At 34.4% G+C, this 20,896-nt stretch overlaps 1 protein-coding gene across 2 annotated transcripts in view; it reads left to right on the top strand.

Moving 5' to 3' along the window:
* The window catches only part of TUSC3 (tumor suppressor candidate 3), a 109,914-nt gene that overhangs the window by 69,222 nt on the left and 19,796 nt on the right, over nt 1–20,896 (top strand). For both annotated transcript variants that reach the window (XM_041402831.1, XM_041402830.1), the window contains one exon: nt 18,546–18,609. In XM_041402831.1, the coding sequence (XP_041258765.1) occupies nt 18,546–18,609 (64 nt within the window). The remainder of the gene's footprint in view (nt 1–18,545; nt 18,610–20,896) is intronic.

Raw genomic sequence — 20,896 nt, 5'->3', positions numbered from 1 at the left:
AATCTTGTATTTTTTTATTGACAGTAAAAATGCCTCTTTAAATGAATGTTTAGAAAATGAGCATGCCAAAGGGTAAACTTCCTTGTTGCAAATTTGTAGAGTAATTTTGGGGTTGAGAAGAGATGTGGTGGGGAATTGGGGTGGTGTCTGTGTGTAATTAATAGCTAACTCAAATTCTCAATAATTTTAATGAATATTTCAATTTATCATCTTGAATTACTTTACTTAACTCTTTTAGAGACAAGTTTGATGTAATTTTTGTTTAATTATCAAATTTAATTTCTCAACTGAAAAACTATAAAACCATTTAAAAGTTATTTATGCATTATAAGAATTTAAAAATATGTTGCATCCTTTGCATGTAAAAAACTTTTCAGTGTGGATTATCTGTAATTTTTGGAAGTATTACAGTGGCTGGATTCTGGCCCCTTTGTCATATATTCATTTTTAATGTACTATCAGGATAATTTGATTTTTTAACATCCTATGAATACAATTTTTCTAACAGGTCGCACCATGGAAATATTTTTTTATCTTGTTTCCCCTGACTTTCAGTCCTTTAATATTTTTATAATTCTGTAGAACTCTTTGGAAATTTGAGTGAAAATACATATTTAAGTTGCTATTTAGATCCTAGACATAATCAGTTTTAAAAGCTTAATCTTTTAACATAACTAGAAAACTTTCTGTATGTATAGGTATATTTCCTAATCACAGTGCTGCTTCTTTTACTTTTAAAGGTCAGTTCTATTATTCCTGAGGTTTTTGGGGTTTTTTTAATATGTCAAGTTAATAAAAAAAACCTGACTAGAATACTTTCTGTCACGCAGTAGCTGCATTTTAATATCTACCCAAATAGAGTGCATTTCCAAAGAAAGAGTTTCCCAGAAAAGATGGTATGAAAAATACCAGTTTCAAGGGAGACAAAAGAATGACCTTCAAACTTTTTCTGACTTTGTCTCTTATCAGTCATGCAAGTGTCAGACTCATAATGTGAATACTTTGAATTGTCAGTAGAGGGAAGCTTCCTCTTTGAGGTTATATTTGCTGGAACAGAAGAGATAACACTATTATCAGTGCTTTTGTAGTGTAGCCAATTTCTCATTGCATGTACTGAAATTCACTTTTTAATACAGTTTTGATATTAATGTAATGATAAATATGTCAGACTGTTAAAATAAATTCTGAGTGTTTCTGTCAGTCTTGATACAGTATGAAATAACACTCTGGTGTCTTTCAGAGATTTTTATGAGCATTTTTGGGGGAAAAAAAGTAATTTTCAAACACATTTCGGACCTCCTCTTTAGTAAATTGACATTCAATATGGTTTTATTTCTGGGGTGTGTTGAATTACGAAAGAGTTGGGACTTCAAAGTTTAGGTCTGGAATGTGAAGTATGGAATATAAACTATCACACTGTGTGACATACAAATGCCATTACATGCTATTTTTGATCACCAAAGTAGGAATTTTAGGGGTTTTTTTTATTATGCATTCAAGCCCTGTCTTTGAGAATTTGTTTGATCAGTTCTTCATGAGCAGCTTGTTAGTTTTATTTCTTAAATACTGTAATTTTTTTTTCCTATGGGCTAGCTAATGCACAAAATTGCAGTGCATTCAAAAGTATCGTGCAAATTTTGCATGGTAATAAAGTTCTGCTAAACTTTCACATGGCCCACTTCAATATTGTTAGTATTTACGCTGGAATTAATCAAGGGCTTAAGCACTACTGGTGGACTGTAGAGAGCTTTGAAGACTATATTTTCATTTCCATTGACTTATTGGTCACTGTTAGCAATATTTCTCTTATTATTTGAGATAATTTCAAGAATTATGTGTTATCTCAACTAAAATATGTAGGTCTTAGGAGTAATTACTTAGGAATAATTACTGCATTTAGATATTCTGAAGTAATATTTGTATTTTTACTTAAATGAAATCCTGATCTTCTAATATATAGGTTAACAAATAAAGATTCATGGAACTTAAGGTTTCACCAGCAATCACAAATATTTCAAGTGTATGAAAATAACTCTTAAATCCAATAAGTCATTCTTAGAAAATCAAAAAATTATCTAATATGTTAAGTGCTTGAACAATTCTGTGTAGGCAGAATTGTGGCTCTGCTGAAAGCTAGACCTTGTTAGCATTACACATAATTGACCATATTTTGTAGTGGTTGGAACTTTTATTACTGAAGATAGTTCTTCTTTTAGTGTGTTAACAGCATCCCAAATCTTATAGTGTTGCCTGTTTTTCCTGTTGGCATTACTCAAGAGGCTGATAACAAACATGTTGATTTTGACAGAAAGATTCCAAATTAATTCATACAATGGCCTTTAGATGAAGTTTGGATGTGCTAAGAACTCTGCAAGTTGTAAACTTTTGTCAGAGTATTACTGATTTTGGCAAGGTACATGGTTGATAATACATATTTTATAGTACATGAAAGGTTGGACTACAGTATTCATCTTACAGAATGAGGCTAAATTTGGGGTTATTTTTGCTTTGCTGTTCTTAGTTACCTTATCTCTTCCCCTGCCAATCTGTCTGCCTTCAGGAAAGCAAAAATGGTTGAAGCAGTGGTTCAGTGCATTCTTCCTCAATTTTCCTGTTTCTGATGGAGTAATTAAGTGCACTAAAAAAGATAAAAATATTTAATGTTAAAATCCTATACCTAAACTGGTATTATTTCCAAATATATATTTTCATATTTGTCTTCATACCATACCAAATTATCTTAGCAGATTTTGTCTTTCTAGAAGGTTCCAAAATCTAATAAGAAAGTAAAGACAATTGAAAGAAATTAAAACACAGACAAAATTATATGAAAAATACTTCATTTATTATCCAATTTTTCTTTTAATTTTTTAGTTCATATAGTGATCAAGAACAGTATTCTTTGAGGAAGCTTCTGAAGACTGTCATCTACCAGAGTAATTCAGATAGTAGTGGTTCAATTACACTTTGCTATAGGAGGTAGTTGTTTTGGGGTTTTTTTGTAATGTGTATGCAAAAGACTGTCTTCAAAGTTCCAGGTACATAGGGAACTAAAGAAATTTTATTCAAAATGCTTTGACAGCAGAACAGGCTTACTGGTAATGTTTTACTTGTGATATCACAGACTAACTTTTAGAAATAAAAGTATTGTGTCTTTAAGATAGCTAAGCAATTATCCATATTTGAAGTTGCTCTTAGCTTTTTGGCTTGCCAGCTTACCTGTTTCAAAGGTCATCCTAAATCATTTACACAATGTATATACTAATTCATGTTCTGTGGAGTTAGCAAGGTGTAAAGAGGAATGGAAGAAGAGATGTGAATTGGTAGGGAGCAATACACAGCCATGCTAATACATGCAGTTGCAATGCATGCCAGCTGTTCAGATTAACTTTTGAGGGGCTACAGATCACTGGAGACAGATGCTTATAAAAGATGCTCAATAATAGGGGGCTCTTAAACTGCTTAAGGAAAGACATAAAAATGTACTTTCTAGTGCTGAAAATAGCTTATATTTTGGAGCACTTTATCAAGGCAGATGCCACATTTCAAAATTACTTGAAGGAGTTTTAGGACATGTAAAAGATAGTTAGATGGAATTGGCAGAAACTTGCTTCCTGCTAGCAGGAGTTGAGAGATAGTAGTAGTACTAGTTGAGAGTAGTAGTAGTACTTAGTACTTAAAGGACTGTGACTATTTTGCTCCTATGTGTGATCAGACCTTCCCTTCATAATCTTTGGGAAGGGTGAGCACATACATTACATACAGCTTCTAGCCATCACTGTTCCTTGGTGAGGTAGACACTGCTGTAAAAGTTTGGGCTCCATCTGTTAGTTGCATTTTGGAGTAAGCAAGTTATATTCACTTATGTTAAAAAAAAAAACCCAAAAAAGTATTCTCAGAACAAGTAGAGAAAAACCTCAACTGAGAAACTTCAGCTGCTAAATGTGTGATACCAGATTGAATGTGGAATATTAGAAGGATGTCATTAAACTTTTCTTACACGTTTTTCTTCTTCAGTCACTCAATGTAAGTCATATTTTGGTTTACTAAATAATTAATCTCCAGGTCAGTTTAGAAGGAACTTGGGAGAGAGGCATTTCTAACCACCAAAAATGTGTCTAACAGTTTACCTGCTGAATTTCTTGCCAAGGGTTATTTGCAGAGCCTATTCTTCTATACTGAAAACTTGATTTTTCTTGTGACAGCCAGTTTAGCCTTCTGCAGCTAAATGTTATGTAGAAATAAATGTTATATTGAAATTTTTTAATATAGAGTAAATGGTTTTACTTTCTAGTTTGTTCTGTGCAATTAAGTGGCTTACTCAATATTATATATCTTTCTAAATATTAATGTTCTGAAATTCTATCAGCAATAAACCATCAGAATGAAATATTAGCTCGTTGAAATCAATAGCAAAGTGCTTATTGACTTCTTTTGAATCTTTATTTCATCCAAGTTATTTCAGGTACAAAGAAACTTCTTTGCTCTTCTATGAATATGTGGGACTAGGAATCTGCTTAGGTCAAAGTCACCTTGACTGTTTTAACTAGAGCTTCATACCTTGTATAAAGAGGTATGTGTTGAAACCTTTATTTTTTATTTTTGACATCAGTATTTTGCCTTTTTCTAGCTAATTAATATGCTATTCTTATAACTGAACCATCTTAAATTTTCTGGTTTTCAACAGCTTTGCCCAAATTAGTAGTAGTTGCTTGCAAGCCATGATCTACTAAAGCCATGAAACTTATTCTCTTACTGCAGAGAAAGAGAATAGTTTATCATGAGGTATTGCTTTTGCTCTCAAAATTCTGCTTTTCATTTCAGTCTTTGTTAATGAAATTCATTATATAATCTTTGCCTTTGGCCTAAAAACTTATTTGTCCAGAGTCACCTGTTTGTTTATTTCAAAACAATTATTGTGTTGAAAAGTACAACTTCGTTATTTTATTATTTGAGGCACAATAATTGAACGTTAAATAAGTCTGACTGATATTTGTAGAATATAACTAAGCTTATTCTCTCCTTTCTGAGCTGGAAGCAAACTGCAATCTCACAATGAAGTACTTGTAATACTCTTAACTTCCTTGCAAACTGTAGTCCAAGTATTAAAGTCTCACATGAACAAGCCCTTAAAATATCGTAAGAGATTTTTTTAATTTCACATCAAATAATTCCTAGTTTTCCTTGTCCCAAATACATGGACATTCATTGTTCAGTTTTTTTTTTTTCTCCTCTTCTAGGTGTGAATGTATTAATGTTGCTTCTTTAGTAAAGCTAGCATTTAAAAAATTTCAGTATAAGCTTGAATGTAATGATAATTCAGAATGTGTATAAGACTTGGGTTGCTTTTTGCAATCCTGGAACTTTTCAGTGCTTGACTATTTGGGTGTTTTTCTTGGCAACAGCAGATGGAAGAAACTTGAAATGCAGCTTGGCTTGCTGACAGCAGTATTTGATTTGTATTCATTTTAGAATTTTGGAATACTTGCTAAGGGATAATACAGCAAATAGGTCTGAGGTTTTGTGTCATAACATAAAATTTTAAGTTACTGCTGTTTATGTTATGTTCAGTGATTGCCTGACATCATAAACAAAACTTTATAAAAGACATCATCAAAAATGTGATAGTTGCTGAAGTAAAAGATTCTTAATGGCATGCGCTTCTTTTGAAAAAAAATGTTCTCACTCTTTATTTGAATAATTAGGAAACATCTGCTAGTGCATTAAGCAATGCCGTTAAATAAATGACTTATACCTGCCTTCATAAAGCATGGATTAAAAGAGTTTGTTACTGTGAAACAAATTCCTGTTTGTCAGGTGTGCCTGCTCTCAAACTTTATATTCTAAACATGGAGTGATTCTTGTGTTCTCAATTTGTCCTACTAAAGGCTTCACTTTACTCAGTTGCTATGTCATGTCAGCAGTACTTCTTCCAATTTGGTAACTAGACCTAATATACTATACAAAAAATTGCTCTGGGCAACACTGAACACTTTTTTTGTAATAACTCAGCTGTACAATTCCGATTAGTATAGGCTTATTCTGGGATACTGATAAAAAATTTAAAATCAAGTGCAGCAAAACTTATTAGAAATTTGGTTTTGACCCTTTTTTTAGGCATTCAGTTCTATTTTGATTTTTTTTTTTTTACAATCATGCTAAGCCTGTATTTTTCCTTAGTTCTTTTCTCCAAATGACTGCTCTTTTTTTGACCTTAAATGTTAATTAGCAAAAACAAAGAACAAATGAGAGCGATTGTATTGGCATGAAGATAACAAGTTGTTAATGTCCAGTTATTGAGAGATGCCTCTACAAGAATTAGGGTGCAAAAGACATCATATGCCAAAGTCAATAGGGATTTTATTTAAATAAAATTGGAGGTAGAGAGATTAGATTTACCTCCAGTAAAATTGGAGGTAGAGAGATTAGAAAGAAATAGAAAAGAGAGCAGAGCAAGAGAGAGGCCACGAATGGGGTTTAACTCCTTTAAGGCAATCCAAAAGGGGAATATTGACAAGGAACCCTACCTAGTTAGGAATTCTGTAATTCGATCCATTACTGGTAGTAGTGCACCTTCAACAAGACTACTTATGCTTACAAAGTTTTCAAAAAAAATACAAAAAAGTTCCCCTATAAAAGGTTTTCATGGCAACACATCTTTACATTTACTCTACTCTTCAAGACATAGAATACAGCTCCATGTGATTTAATCCTGACACAAAACAGAAACTGTGGCTTTATTATTGGTGGGGTCATAAATCCCAGCTTACTTTTTTTTTCTTTTGAATTTCCCCCTTCTGGTCTAGGAAGGGGTACTGAACCATTTTGTATATAACATTTTCTTTTGTTTTGTCAAGATTATTTAGTTCACTTGCTGATATCTCTGGAAAATTTAGTCAAACCATAATAAATCTAAAACTTTCCGAGAAAGACCTGGGAAGCCTAATACATTTTTCTTGATTCCAAATATAAATTCTTGTACCAACTCCAAGGCTAAATTTGGTTGAAACAAAATAATACATCCACAAGATAAACTAAAAGCTTTTCCTCACAGCACTTTTTTCAGTAAAAAGACAAAGTTAGCAAAAATCAAACTAATAATAGATAAAATGTGCAGTCCTGCTAATTTTTTGTCCAGAAAAGGCACTTGTGATGAAAACACAATCACAGTAATAAACTGAAAACAGGCAGTTATGGTGGAAACTGAAAGTCTCATCCATTCATCACATTCATCAATTTAATCTCTTAACAGGTTCCAATAAAAAGAAACATGACAATTAGTCTACTATAGACCTTTCATTAAAAAAGGAATAATCCATCGATTATGATAAGGTTCCTATGTCTACCACAAAAGTAACCAAAAAGTTAAAAGGACCTAAATAAAAGTGGTTTTCGCATCATCGTGGCTGTTTTCTATGAGCTTTCTCATGTAAATTGAGAGAATGGCAGTTCCCCCACTTCAAACTGGTTCCTTTGATCTTCAGTGAGGGTGTTCTGGCTTTATTCCTGGAATAGGAAAACAACACAAATCTCAGAGGGGTTTGTCCCGATAGATTATCCTTCAGTGTTTCAAGTTGTTTAACTGCCTGAACTTGATATCTCTCAAGGTAGAGTTGTAACTTTTATTTCATTAAATGCTTGCTGCACTGCTGGTGGTGCATCTCCCATCTTTTCAGGAGGGTCTTCCTTGTTTAATTTGATGTCTGGAAGGAGCGAGATAGCTTGTAAAAGTTCGGCAAGCACAGCTTGTGCAATCATGGTGAATGTTTATACTTATGCAGGAGCCTGTTAAAGGTGTATTGTCCTCCCTTCCAGATAAACTCCAATTAAACCATGTCATGTTCCGCAGCATTGGCATTAGAATTAGGAAAATGTGAAACCGCCTCAGGTGTCTGTATTGTGGCTGTTACCTCTCTTCGGTATTGAAGCTGTAGTGGCACCAAAGCACCTATAACTTCATCCATTTGTTTTTTGCTGCAGCAAAAATACAGCACTGTGATACACCAGCAGTTCTTGAATTAGGGAGTGCAGGTGCCACACTTCAGTCACTGCATTGCTTTTAGGGTTAAGATGAGAAGACTTTTACTGCTTGCCCAGGAGCCACAAACTAACCTCAGCAGTTTGACAGATAACACTTCTTGCTCCATTTACTCCAGTGGCTTTAACTCCTTGCTGTCCATATCATACACCCAGCTTCTCAGCACCCCACTGCATTAATGTTGTGCTCCCGTATCTATTAGAAATTTTATTAATTGGTGAGAAAACACAGCTGGAATCTGAACATATGGCTTGTATTGATAGGATTCCACTTGCTGGATTTCAGTCTCATCTAATTTATGGCCAAATTTTGATATCTCTGTAGCTGTATACAGCATTATTTTAGTAACATTTTGCTGGCCCTGACAGTCATCTGTGTTTTCAGTTATAGTTAAGGGTCCTAATGTTACTTCCTTTTCATCAGATGTCAATGTAAATGTTTTGGTCTTTATCAGAACAACAGACTCATTCACTGTCTCCCAACTTCTCCGTTGCTGTTAATTGGATTGTACTTTGAAGTAATTTGGCATTGACACCTGCTCTTGCTTCTGCTACAAAGTAAACTTCTTTTTGTTTCTGTTTTTCATAGCCCTTTGATTTCAGCATATTTTGCAACTAGTGTCATAGTAGTCTTTCAGTCTTCATTTCTGCTTGCAGCACTTCAGTATTTAAGTGAAAATACCTTCTATGCCTCACAGCTTGAAATCCAATTGAAATAACACTTCAAAATTTCAAAAGAGAAAATATTGCAGTTCTGACTAGGAAATTAAAAACATCTTTTGAGTCCTAAATACTATGAGAAGGTATATGGGATTATGCTGAGGCTTTATCCAAAATGGGTGTAATGTCTTTGTCAAAAGAAAAATTTACTACAGACCCAGCAGAACAGAACAGAAACTTAAAGATACAATTTTTTTTTCACTAGTCTTAGATTCTAAACCATGATTTAGGTAACACCAACGACGTGAGCTTAGCTGAATGGCTCTCTCAGCTCTTCCATCTGTATAGTTTGTAAGGAAACCTTCTGTTCTACTGTACTTTAGCTCTTTTTCCTGTTTTGCCATGACCGTTCTTTGTTAGAACACCAATTTTGTGAAGATCATCTCACTTCCACACTGTGGAACAGATAGATATATTGCAGAATCTAGGTACATACTTTGCCTTTAATATATATATTTTTTTTGACACTAATGAGATTTATCCCATATTGTGCTCAGCATCAGAGGGCAAAAAGTAAAGAGATATGTGTGAAGTCAGAAAATAGTTGTTATTACAAATATGTTTGTGTTTTTGGAGAAAGGACCAGGGAGGTCATTCTTCCCCTGTACTTGGCACTGGTGAGGCTGCATTTTGAGTGCTGTGTTTAGTTCTGGGCCCCTCAGTTTGGGAAAGACATTGAGATGCTCAAGCGCATCCAGAGGAGGGCAGCAAGGCTGGTGTGGGGCTTGGAGCACAAGCTCTGTAAGGAACGACAGAGGGAGCTGGGGTTGTGCAGCGTGCAGAAAAGGAGATTCATAGGTGACCTTATCACCATCTACAGCGTCCTGAAAGGTGGTTGTACTCAGGTGGGGGTTGGTCTCTTTCTCCAGAAAGAGAAACTGTGGCAGAACCAGAGGACACAGTCTCAGCTGCACCAAGGGAAATATAGGTTGGATATTACGAAAAAGTTTTTTATGGAAAGAGTGATAAAGTTCTGGAATGGCCTGCCCAGCGAGGTGGTAGAGTCACCATCCCTGGATGTGTTGAAAAAAGACTGGATGTGGCACTCGGTGCCATGGTCTAGTTGGGGTATTGGGGCATGGGTTTGATTCAATGATCTTGAAGGTGTCTTCCAACCTTGTGATTCTGTGAAATGCTGTTCATAAAAAACATCTCAATTACTTTTGTTTCCTAATTAGAAGTATTATGGTTTGGCTTCCATGTATTATGCAAGCAGTCCATACTCCAGAACAACTATTAACTGTTGAACTTTAATCACAGCTTTTCTTTCAGTAGAATCACTGTTTTGGTTGTCCACCTGTAATGAAATGTGCAGGAGCATAACTCTTCTTTGAGAATTTTTTTACCATTTCTTAAAGTTGATTAAAAAGTAGTCAAGTTGTTAAGCAAGGCATCACAATTGCAAAAAAAATTATTTCCTTAGGCAAGTAGGCTAAGCTGTGTCACTCAAACTTCCCCAGCCTAGCAACATGCTGTTTCAGAGATCCTGGAAGTCTTCATCTCTGTTGAAGTCTCTGACCTGGGTACTGTGTGTCATATTGCACACTTAGAGGGAAGATATTTTGCATTTGTTCCATCCATTATGTAACACAGGAATTAAGGCTTTAAGGGTAGCAATGTTTTTTTCCTAATGAGAGGTTTAAGTTCTGGGTTTTTTTCTGAAATCCACAAAGTATGATTCTTTGAAGGCTTGCTGCATCTTTTTTTCTTATTATTTTGTGATTAATAAATATGGAAGAAGTCCCTCAGAATTCATTCTTATTCAGCAGGTTATATCAAAGCCTCTATATTTGAGAGGAGTGTTTGCAGTTTCTGGATTTGTGAGATAATCTCTACTAGTGGACTCCTTTGATAGTACTTCTAGTAACCCTAAATAACGCAGTATAGCTATAAAAGCTGTCCAGGAACAACCGAAGCAGCAGTGTAAACCAGGATTTGTATGCTATTTTAAATTATACCAGCTACCCTTTCCAGCCTGCTAGTCTTCAAAAGTAAGGCAGCATTTTTCCTCTTTTGTTCTAGGACTGGAAACCCAGATCATATTCTGTGCTTGGTGCCAGATGAACTTCATGGAAGGCAGCCAGCACAGGCTGTTTCAGCCAGCCAGTCCTATGAAAACTGGTTGCTTCTCTTGTCTCAGTTTTTGGTTTGAGCAATGGTGAACACAGGAATGAGCTCAGGTCTGGAAAATGTAACTCATACTCATTGAATTTAAAATGAGGGAATCAAAGAGTCTGTATGAGATTGTTGTGTGTATCTGTATTACATAGATTCTTAAAAAAAAAAAAACACCTCCACTGAATATTTCTTAAAAAAAAGGGTTGATTTCATCCATAGCTATTAAACCCACCCATCAAAAGTGGTTGATATGATTTATGGTCTTGTTTAGTAAGTCTGAATACTTGCACTAACTGTTGCACCAAGGATGCTGAAAAAATAATGAACAGTTTTATTTGAGGTCCAGTTGATTTTATAGATATCCTACTAATTTTTAGAGTAAGGTGCTTGAGTAAATGGAATAAAATTACTGAAAGTACATAAGTAAAACACCTAATAATTCTGTCTATTCCTCACTATCTTGTATGTGCTGGTGTGTGCAGTGCTGCTCTTTTGCTGGTCCTGATGATGGTGGTCCATAACTGAGCTAGATGGCATTTCATGTAGAGATGTTGCTTAGAGAGATTGCTTGCTAGGATTATAACACATAATGAAATTTTCACCATGCTAGTGAACTGTTGGCTTATATTTGGGTTAGAAATGTTCATAAAGCTAGTAACTGTTCAAAAGAAATTGTTTATTTCAGGTGGGTTAGTGTTAAATTAAAGTTTATTGTTTCTGTTCATTGTTAAATAAAATGAAGATTCCTAGAGAAGATATTGTCTCAAATACCTGACTGCACATTTCCTACTGTCATATGTGGTCTTCATTTTGCTAGAAATGCAAATTCATTTATTTAGGATTTCTTAACAGTAAGTGGTGAGTTTAGATTTGTGTTTAATACTACATTAATTTTTGAAGCCATTAAGCATCATTTGCAGATGCCCCTTTTATATCTAGTTATCTACAATAATACCAATTGCCCTATTAAATACTTGGACATTTTCCAAACTATTGAATAATAATATGTGATTTACACTAGTCAGAGGTTTATTTTAGTAAATTAACTAGCTTCAAGTCTTCTTGTCTTTCTTTAATTTTTGTGAGGGGATTCACAAATTTATTTACCGAGATTCAGTGTTAAGTTCTTTAAAATAAACTCATACCCGTATTATGCCCTCAGCTGGTAGCCATTCTCACACATGTGAATAACATAGGCCCAAACCAGTATCATCTCATGGTTTTTCACATCACTGCTCACAAGAAGAGCTTTTTAGGATTGGCTGCTACAGGAAAAATAGGTCACCGAACATGTGCTGTCCCCAGCAGATAATAGTATCTTCTGTGATGGAAAGAAAGCAGGGAATTAGATTAGGCTTCTGTTCTGAGATTTTCACAGACCTGACTAGGCCAATAACTTCATAGGAAGTCCCCTATTGGGTTTGTAAGTAAGTTAAAACTGATTTGCCTGTACAAATACTACTACATTGGAATTAAAGAATCATATTTGGAGTGCATGCTTCAAGTGAAGCTATGTGAAACTGTGCTGGGTTTAGAAACCATAATATTTAAATAGGTAGCTGCAGTAACAGAGTCAGAAAGCCTCAGATTTTGAACTATATACGATTTTTTTCTTAATCTTGCTGGGTAGTTTTAGCTACTTTTGAAGTGTTACATAGTTTGCTTAGAAGAAAACCTGTCTGGAGAAATGAAGGTATGATAATGAAATTGCACTGGAAAACATTTATTTATGTATCTTGATGTTTGGTTGCAAAGTGTTTGCTTTACTGAATGAATCATTTGTCTTTCATAAAATGTTTAAGCTTTTTCTGCAGTCAAAATGAAAAGGTCTTGGAAATGATATTGTGGGACAATGTTTTAGAACTTCCGATTTTTAAACATTTAAATTCTGCTGAAAGTCCTGCTGTTCCTGGGCTTGGAAATTGTGTAAAATCTGAATAGGTAGATAATGTTGCATGGTTCTTTTTCTCTCTAAATTAAGAGAAAATAACATCTGCTTATATCTAATGCATGTTCTTGGCAAAATTGGTGGTCTTTAATTAAAATATGCCATTCTGAAGGCTCAATCATAATTAAGTAATCCATGGCTTTCTGTAATGTTCCTTTCTCTGATGAATTTCACCCTGAATGTTAATGTAGTGAAAGAAGACAGATTAATAGTGCTTATCCTAATGGTTTGGAATTCATAACTCTCTCTTTGGAGCAGTTAACTACTCTGTTGCTTCATTGCTTTCTACATATGTTAGCTTGAACTTGGCCTGTTGTCTCCTTTAGGGCACAGTCTCCATCTAGGGGTTTCTTCAACATACAATCCAAAATCAGTTCATCATTTTCAAGAGTAGTTATTAGCAAAATCGTCTGCTTTTGATCAGTTTTCAGTACACTTTTTAATTAGATGTGTGTCATATCTTGTAAACTCAGGATGAGTTATTTCTCAGTTATCCCAAATTATACTTTGTGAAGTAGCCTTGTATTTTAGGCTATTACTAAACCCAGCTCATTTTAATCAGCTCCCTTCACCCTAGTATCCTTCCTGTGCATACTAATGAAAAATAAACATCATGATGTTTGTTTTAAGAAAGCACCTGAAATCATGTTTTAATTTTGGGTAGTGCAAAATTATTCTTGCCTTAAGACTTACCACATGACTTGCAGAGCCCTTATTTCTCCTTACTTTGTTTCTGGTTTGTTTACACTGCATTAACAGAAAGAAATAAAAGAGCACAGATTATACTTAAGTCTATTACTGAACTATGACAACTATCACTCTTGAAGGGAAATCACAAACATAAGCTGCATTTAGGGAAATTTAAAAAGGATATTACATTGCTGTTATCCTTGAGTATTCTGGCGTGGGATTTTATATATATTTATATATATATATATGTGTGTGTGTGTGTGTGTGTGTGTACCATCTGCAGTTCAATAACACTAAATATTTAATGAGTTTATGAATAGTAGAAAAACATTTAACACAGTTTTGTAAAAATATGCATGCATTGAACAATTGTTTGTCACTGCCAAAGAAAATGGCCTGATTTAGGGATATGATTATTTCAGTTCAAAATTCAAGTAGCTTCTTTGAAATAAGACCTGATACAGGAGAATGTTTGAGTTGGAAAAGGACTGGTTGTTTAAAGTGTGAGTTACTCAGGCTCTGGTTCCCCTATTATTCCTACCACCATGACATTTGCTGTTGTCTGTTGTGTGGCAGTGCTCATGTGTAGCTGTCCAGTTTTCTGCTCAAGCTATGGTTGCATCTCTTCTGACAGATTTTATCTTTGCATCTTACATGGTTCTCCCTCTTGCTGCCTTTAAAACGAAAGAGAAAATCTGATTTTATTAATTAATTTATTTAAAGCACTTGCCTAAAGCATTTGCAGCCAGATAGACTTCAAGACTATCAGACTCTTCAGACAGAATTTCCAAATATTTAGTGGATTCAGTGTCAAAAAGCAGAAAACTTAGCAAAATCAGAAATTGTATTTCTCAGTGTTTTAACGGTTTGTAGCTTCAAATAAAATTTCATGAGAATGTCATTCAGCAATCTACTTATAGAAGGAAAGAAGTAGCATGAAAATAAAGAAACCTCACATGTGATCAGTTCTTTTCTTTCGTTTGAGAATTGATAAATTGCTAATCCTTCAATAGTCCTTTGAAAATGTTTCTTAAATACATTTCTATTTTAGGTAAGTATGAATCACAGAAGAAAATGAATTTGATGAGTCAGTGGCCATTGTAGTGTACAGAACTGGTGTGTGGGTGGTACATTTGCATAAATATGTATCAATACACATAGAATCCATGCTTCAAGCAGCCTTAAAGTATTGTCATATGCCTGTAGGGAAGGGCACAAAGAAAAATGCCATACAGTTCTCACCATTCCCTCTTCACTCTTCTGCCATATTTTTTTACATTATATACTGTTCTTCTGTTTTCTGAAAACTTCTACTCTGGTTTTTGCCTTAGAAAGTAGGTCTGCAGGTTCACTGAGGAAAAAACACACCCTGCAATTGTTTTGTGAAGTGGTTAGTATCCATTCCTTATAAGAAATAGGGTGAGGTACTGTCATAAATTCAGGTGATTCACAATAAGTTGTCAAATGCAAATTATTTTGGTTAATCTTCATCCCTGGAATAGTCTGTTGCTTTCTGTACTTACCAAGCATTGCTCCAGTTGACCCATAGCTATAGAGGAGATGTGCCACGCTACTGTTCTGAGTACTTGGAGAACAATGTCTTGGAGAAGCAATTTGAGGACCCTGTTGATCACACACAGATCTATTGCTAGATGGCTAGGTAACTTTTAAGAATAATCTACCTAAGAAATTAGTAATAGAACAAAGAAGTTAGTAGTTAAAATGATGATTTTAACAGAGTGGCTTTCAACTAGTGCTTTCACTTACTTCAACTCTCTCTGTTGACCTGAGGTCTCCTGACCTCTCAAAGATGAAACTTGGCTCTTGTGTTCAAACTGGCTACTTTGCTTTTATTCATTTCTGTCCCCTCTCTGAAAATGTAACAATTGTCTCCTGCTAGCTTTTTAATATACACATGAGATTTCCAGAACTAAAGCAAAGAACATCCACCTCCTTGTAAGCAAGGCTATGCCTTTAGCATCTTGAATTAAAAAAATAGTTATAACATGGATCCCTATGAGACATTTAGCCAGAAATTCATATTCTGGTTTTTCTGTCAGGTTTTTTTGTTGTTTCAGATTTTTGTTTGGTTTGTTCAAGTATCACATTTGCCAATACGTTGTATGGAGTTCATTTTTTTTCTTTATACTGAGTATCAGATGGCAGCTATCTTGACCTAATTAATATTGATAATGAGTATGTCTTTGTTTTCATGATTTTGTTTCCTAAGGACTTTTATCTTTTGAGAGACTGTTTGAATTCTGATATAAATATACATATTTTGCATCATGTAATAAAACTAATTGCTCTGTTAATTTAACCAACAAGCAGGGAAAGATATTCTGATCTAAATTCTTTGTTGTTATTAGGATTTTATCACAGTGATTAACAATGAATCAGAAGAGAAGGCCCTGGGGAGACCTTATTGCAGACTTTCAATACTTAAAGGGATCTTATAAGAAAGATGGGGACAGATGTTTTAGACCTGTTGCAATAGGACAACAGGTAATAGTTTGAAACTAAAAAAGCGTAGATTTAGACAAGATACAAGAAAAATTTTTTTTACCATGGGTGTGGTGAGACACTGGCATAGGTTGCCCAGAGAAGTGATAGATGCCCCATCCCTGAACATCCAGTCAGGTCGGACAAGAGCAACCTAATCTAGTTTATGGTCCTACTTACTGCAGGGGGATTGAACCAGATGACTTCTAAAGGTCCCTTCCAACACAGACCATTCTATGATTCTATTCTTCTAATGAGAGATTTCTGAGAATGTCTTTCCAACAGTTGTATCCTTATATTATTGTGATACCAAGCCTGCTCTAGTGCATTACATTAAATCACTGTACCACTTCAGTAACGTTCAAAACCTTGCCGTAAAGTTTTTTAAATCAGAATTTCTTCCAATACTTCTTTTTTTTAAAAACAAAATTATTTTAAAAGCAGCAACCATCTAATTCATTTTTGAAGCATTTAGTATTTTTTGTGGTGTTTCCGCTTTCCATTATAAGTAATCTACATGGACAGTATTGCAGACTGGGTTTCCTGATCATCCTTAGATGATAATTTTTTAGATAATTAAGATCCTTGAGATAATTTGTAGTCAATTTTTCAAGTATGAATAGCAACTGAAAAATCATGTTTGAAATTTTCAGAGTTGAGAGCATATTTTCTGGCATTTTTAAAACCAACACTACTGTACAGGTTTGACAGCTGCATGGTTATGAAACTGTCCTATTTCATTAATAAAATTATTTGTAGGTTTTTGTCTTCCCAAGTGAAACCAAAAGTCACACAAGTTGGAGTGATATTTTTAAATAAAGTTACTATTAGGGGCAATGAATACCAGCACTTGAAATGTGATTCCACCCCAGCACAGAACAGATTTTTGTCATCTGAAGCAGTAGCACTTTTTGCAAGTGACTCTCTTCTTTCCTCTTAGGGAAAAAACTAAAAAATATAATGTCAAAATAATGACAGAAGGTCACTATTCACTGGACAATGGTCACAACTGAATCAGAATACACAATCTATCAAGCATTTTAACTTTGTCTTTAATTTTTATTAATGTGAAATATTCTTATTTCCTTCCTTTCTGTTATGTACATGTGAGCATGAATAGATGTGTGTGTGTGTGGGGGGGGTGTATTTGTAGCCTCAGTGAAATTTATACGTCTTGCAAAAAAAAATCAAGAAATACAGTTTGGCCCATTGTCATATCAGAGTTCAATGAGCTATTCTTATGAGATCAGTGATTTTTATGTTGCTAAAGAAAGAGAGAAATAGAAACTTTAGGTACATGAAGGTCTTGCCTGGTTTAGGTTTGAATTGATTATTTGAATGAGCATAATATGATTGAATTTTGAAAACAATAGATAACAACCTACTGAGTAGATATAAATTACATGATCTGACACAGCATCTAGCATTTAACTGGTGTGGGTAAAAGCATTCTTTTGTATGCTAAAACATCCAATTATTTCAAATCTGAGTTCTGAATCATGACAAGGATGCTACTAAGCCAGAATTACGCAGAATAAACTGAACCAAATCAACACGTGTAAGTTAAATAAACAAACAAACCCCTGCATTTAGACTGAGGGCAAAAAGTTTTATGTTTCTTTACCTTACTAGTGAGCATTTTTCTTTCCATTTAGTTAGGGTGAAAATTTTATCTGTGCCTAAGAATAATATATATAAATAATACTTTCAGAACACGGATATATTTAACTTCACATAGCATGCTGTGACAAACTGTACTCAGTGTTTGTAATTGATACAGGAGAGGAAGACAGAGATTCTCCCTTATTTCGTGCTTGTTGACAGTCCTTCAGTCCTTATTGCTGTCATAGATAGTTAACAATAAACACTAACAGCTTTTCACTAATAAACTACAGGTTCTTAAAATAAATGTACAAACTAAGAATAGTTATTTGGGATAGAGAGCAGTAGACTGTGCTAGACTTAGTTTTAGTATTAACACTATTTTACAATGTTTCCATATAAATAAGATAGTTTATGCATTAGGAACTTTGATGGACCTAATTGTACCTTACTGGAGAAAGACAAAATAGACTTTGTATGAAGACACTTCACTCAATCTGAGAAAGACTAAAGTAGAATGATTTGTTTAAGACAGGCTTCAGTTTTCACTTTTGTAAAAACCATGCTGTGGCATGCCCTTGATTTTATCATCTCCCTTTTGAAAAATTGTATCACCTGAGCAAATAAATGCATGTTCTTTATTCCGCAGTAGCAGCACTGTGAAGAAGAGCCCAGCATAGTGCTTTCCTGTTTGAAACATTACATTTACTCTATATATGTGTTTTGTGTAAACACATAAAAATTGTGTAAAAATTGTGTAAATTTTTAACATTCGTTTTGACTAAACCTATATACATAAACTGTGCTGTTAATTTCTACCTGTTGCTACCTGCATTTTTCTGCAAAACAGGTTTTATTCTCACGTATCTGGTCGTGCCATTTTCAATGGATTTCTTCAGGAGGAATGTTTTTCATTTTTATTTTACAGAGTTACATACATGGAAGCAGCCAGGCTCAGTTTGTGGCGGAGTCGCATATTATTCTTCTGCTGAGTATCCTTCAAACTGGTGATAAATATTAAAAAAACAATGTGAGGCACAGTGTGCTGTTAAATAAAATTGCTCTGGCAGTGAATATCATTGAACATTTAAGCAGGTATTGTATTTTGGCTTACTTGTCATATATTGAAATAAATATTCATTGTTGTTTCTATTTACTGCCAAGTAACACTGGCATTGCTTTTCACCTCTGTGCACCTTGCTATCTCCTTTGTTAGTCTTGTACCTGGTTACTATTCTTATTTTTTTTTCTTTTCAGTGTTACCCTTCCAGTGGTAAAAACTAATGTTCTTTTTTTTTAATCTTTCTTATAATAATTAAAAATTCAATTAAAATAAATTTTATTTCTTTTTACTTACAAGAAAGGCATACAGAAATTTACCAAGTATGCATGAAGATGATTTGTCCTCCAATAGTCCTTGGATTTTTTTTTTTTCCTCCACCTAATATAAACAGTTTACTATTGCTTCTTGAAACAAATAATTCAATCACTTTTGCTCTGACATCACCTCCTCACAGAAAGACTTTGAGACCTACATTTACTCTTTCAGTCTTAATGTGTCAGAGAAAGTTAAGTTGGGGTTTTCAGCGGGGGTGGGGAGGGACACTGGGTTTTTTTGGTTTTTTGGTGAAAGTTTTAATAAACTGTAAGAAAAACTTGTGCTCTGCGGTTTTAAAATGCTGATTCTTACCATCTCTCTTCATTGAAAGAGAACTCCAATAACCATTAACCATTTTTAAAGTTCAGTAGTTCCATCACAAATAACTTTCTCTAAGGGGAACAAGCAAAAGAAAATAATATTTCCCAATCTGCAGTATTTTATGATTGTGGCTACTCTTTTGTTCTGTCTCTGAAGTTACGTTGCCTTTGAACCTGCCCTTCCTCTAACTTCCCTGTCTGCCTTCATCTTTGGCATTTCTTAGCCAAAGACAACACCTTCATTACACCTTCATTACATTCATTTGCCTGGCATCCATTTTGCTGCCTGTGAAACCTTATATGCTTCATAAATAGCCATTATTAATTTAGTTTCAAAGTTATGATCATATTTTCCAGAGCAAATATAATATTTGCAATTGGACTGGAATGATGTTTTCAGTTCTGGATCTCCCAGTACAGGAATGTTGCAGACTTAATTGTGTGAGTCCAGCAAAGAGGCACAAAGATGATTAGGGGATTATCCTGTGAGAAAAGGCTGAGGGAGCTGGAACTGTTTAAACTTAAAGACTCTCTGGGAGATCTCATGAATGTAAACAGTTATCTGGAGGACATGAAGAGGAAGGAGACAGTAGTGCCCTTTGAGAGAACAAGGGGCAGTGTAATAAAACTGAAAACCAGGAAAATCAGTCTGAAGACAAGAAGATGCTTCTTACTGTAAGGGTGCGCAAGCGTGGGAGCAGGTTACCCAGAGGGGCTACAAAGTTTCCATCTGTGTAGAGTTTCCACCTGAAAACTGCCAAGTCAAAACTCAGTGATTATTGCTTTAAATGCTACATTTTTAGAAAACTACACAGAGACAACTATTTTATATGAAAAGTTTCTTGTTTATTAGATAGAGTATGTATCTTACTGGTATCATCTTTATGCTTTCCTTTGTAGAGCTGGAATTTATGATTTCACAGTTTTCTGCTTTTCATGAACTGCCAGAATTTAAACAAATCTGTTATCTAAAACAATCCCATTGACTGCTTGAGAAAAGTGGGCCCCCAAACCAGAGAGTATTAATAATAAAAATTCTGTTGATTACATATTTTCTCTGACTCAGGCATGAAAGTCATATATTTTTGTTGGCAGATACTGTCTCTAAACCAGGAAGTTGGCTAGCTACATTAATGCAGCTGTCTGAAAGAATCTTTTCAGTGATGTTGTTCATTGCCACTTGCAGAAAGTATTCTCTAAGGTTTCATTTCATGGCTCAATGCTGTTGAGATGAGTTTTTGGTCACACACAAATTTCAGAATGAAATCTTTCACAAAAAATCTTGACAGAGTTTAACAGTTACTCATGAAAATTATTATTCCTTTATTCTTTCAATGTTGCTAGTAATTATGAGCTGCTTAATTGCTTCTTCATTATTTTTTTATTCAGAAAATGTTGTTGTAAAATGTGGGAAATAGAAAAAATATGCCAGATTCATTTTATTCTTTGAAAGATGCATTGAATTTTAAAACAGGACATTACTATTCTGGTAATGTACATGTTTCATTTGGTTGCTTCTTTTTACTTTGTAGTAGTAAGCTTGTCATTTCTTGCTAGATGTTGAGATGCAATGCTGTATTT

Source organism: Onychostruthus taczanowskii, unplaced genomic scaffold, assembly GCF_017590055.1.
Source record: "Onychostruthus taczanowskii isolate IOZ18803 unplaced genomic scaffold, ASM1759005v1 scaffold2, whole genome shotgun sequence".
Taxonomy (NCBI): Eukaryota; Metazoa; Chordata; class Aves; order Passeriformes; family Passeridae; genus Onychostruthus; species Onychostruthus taczanowskii.
The sequence above is the reverse complement of the archived record's forward strand: the minus strand, read 5'-3'. Positions and strand labels throughout refer to the sequence as shown.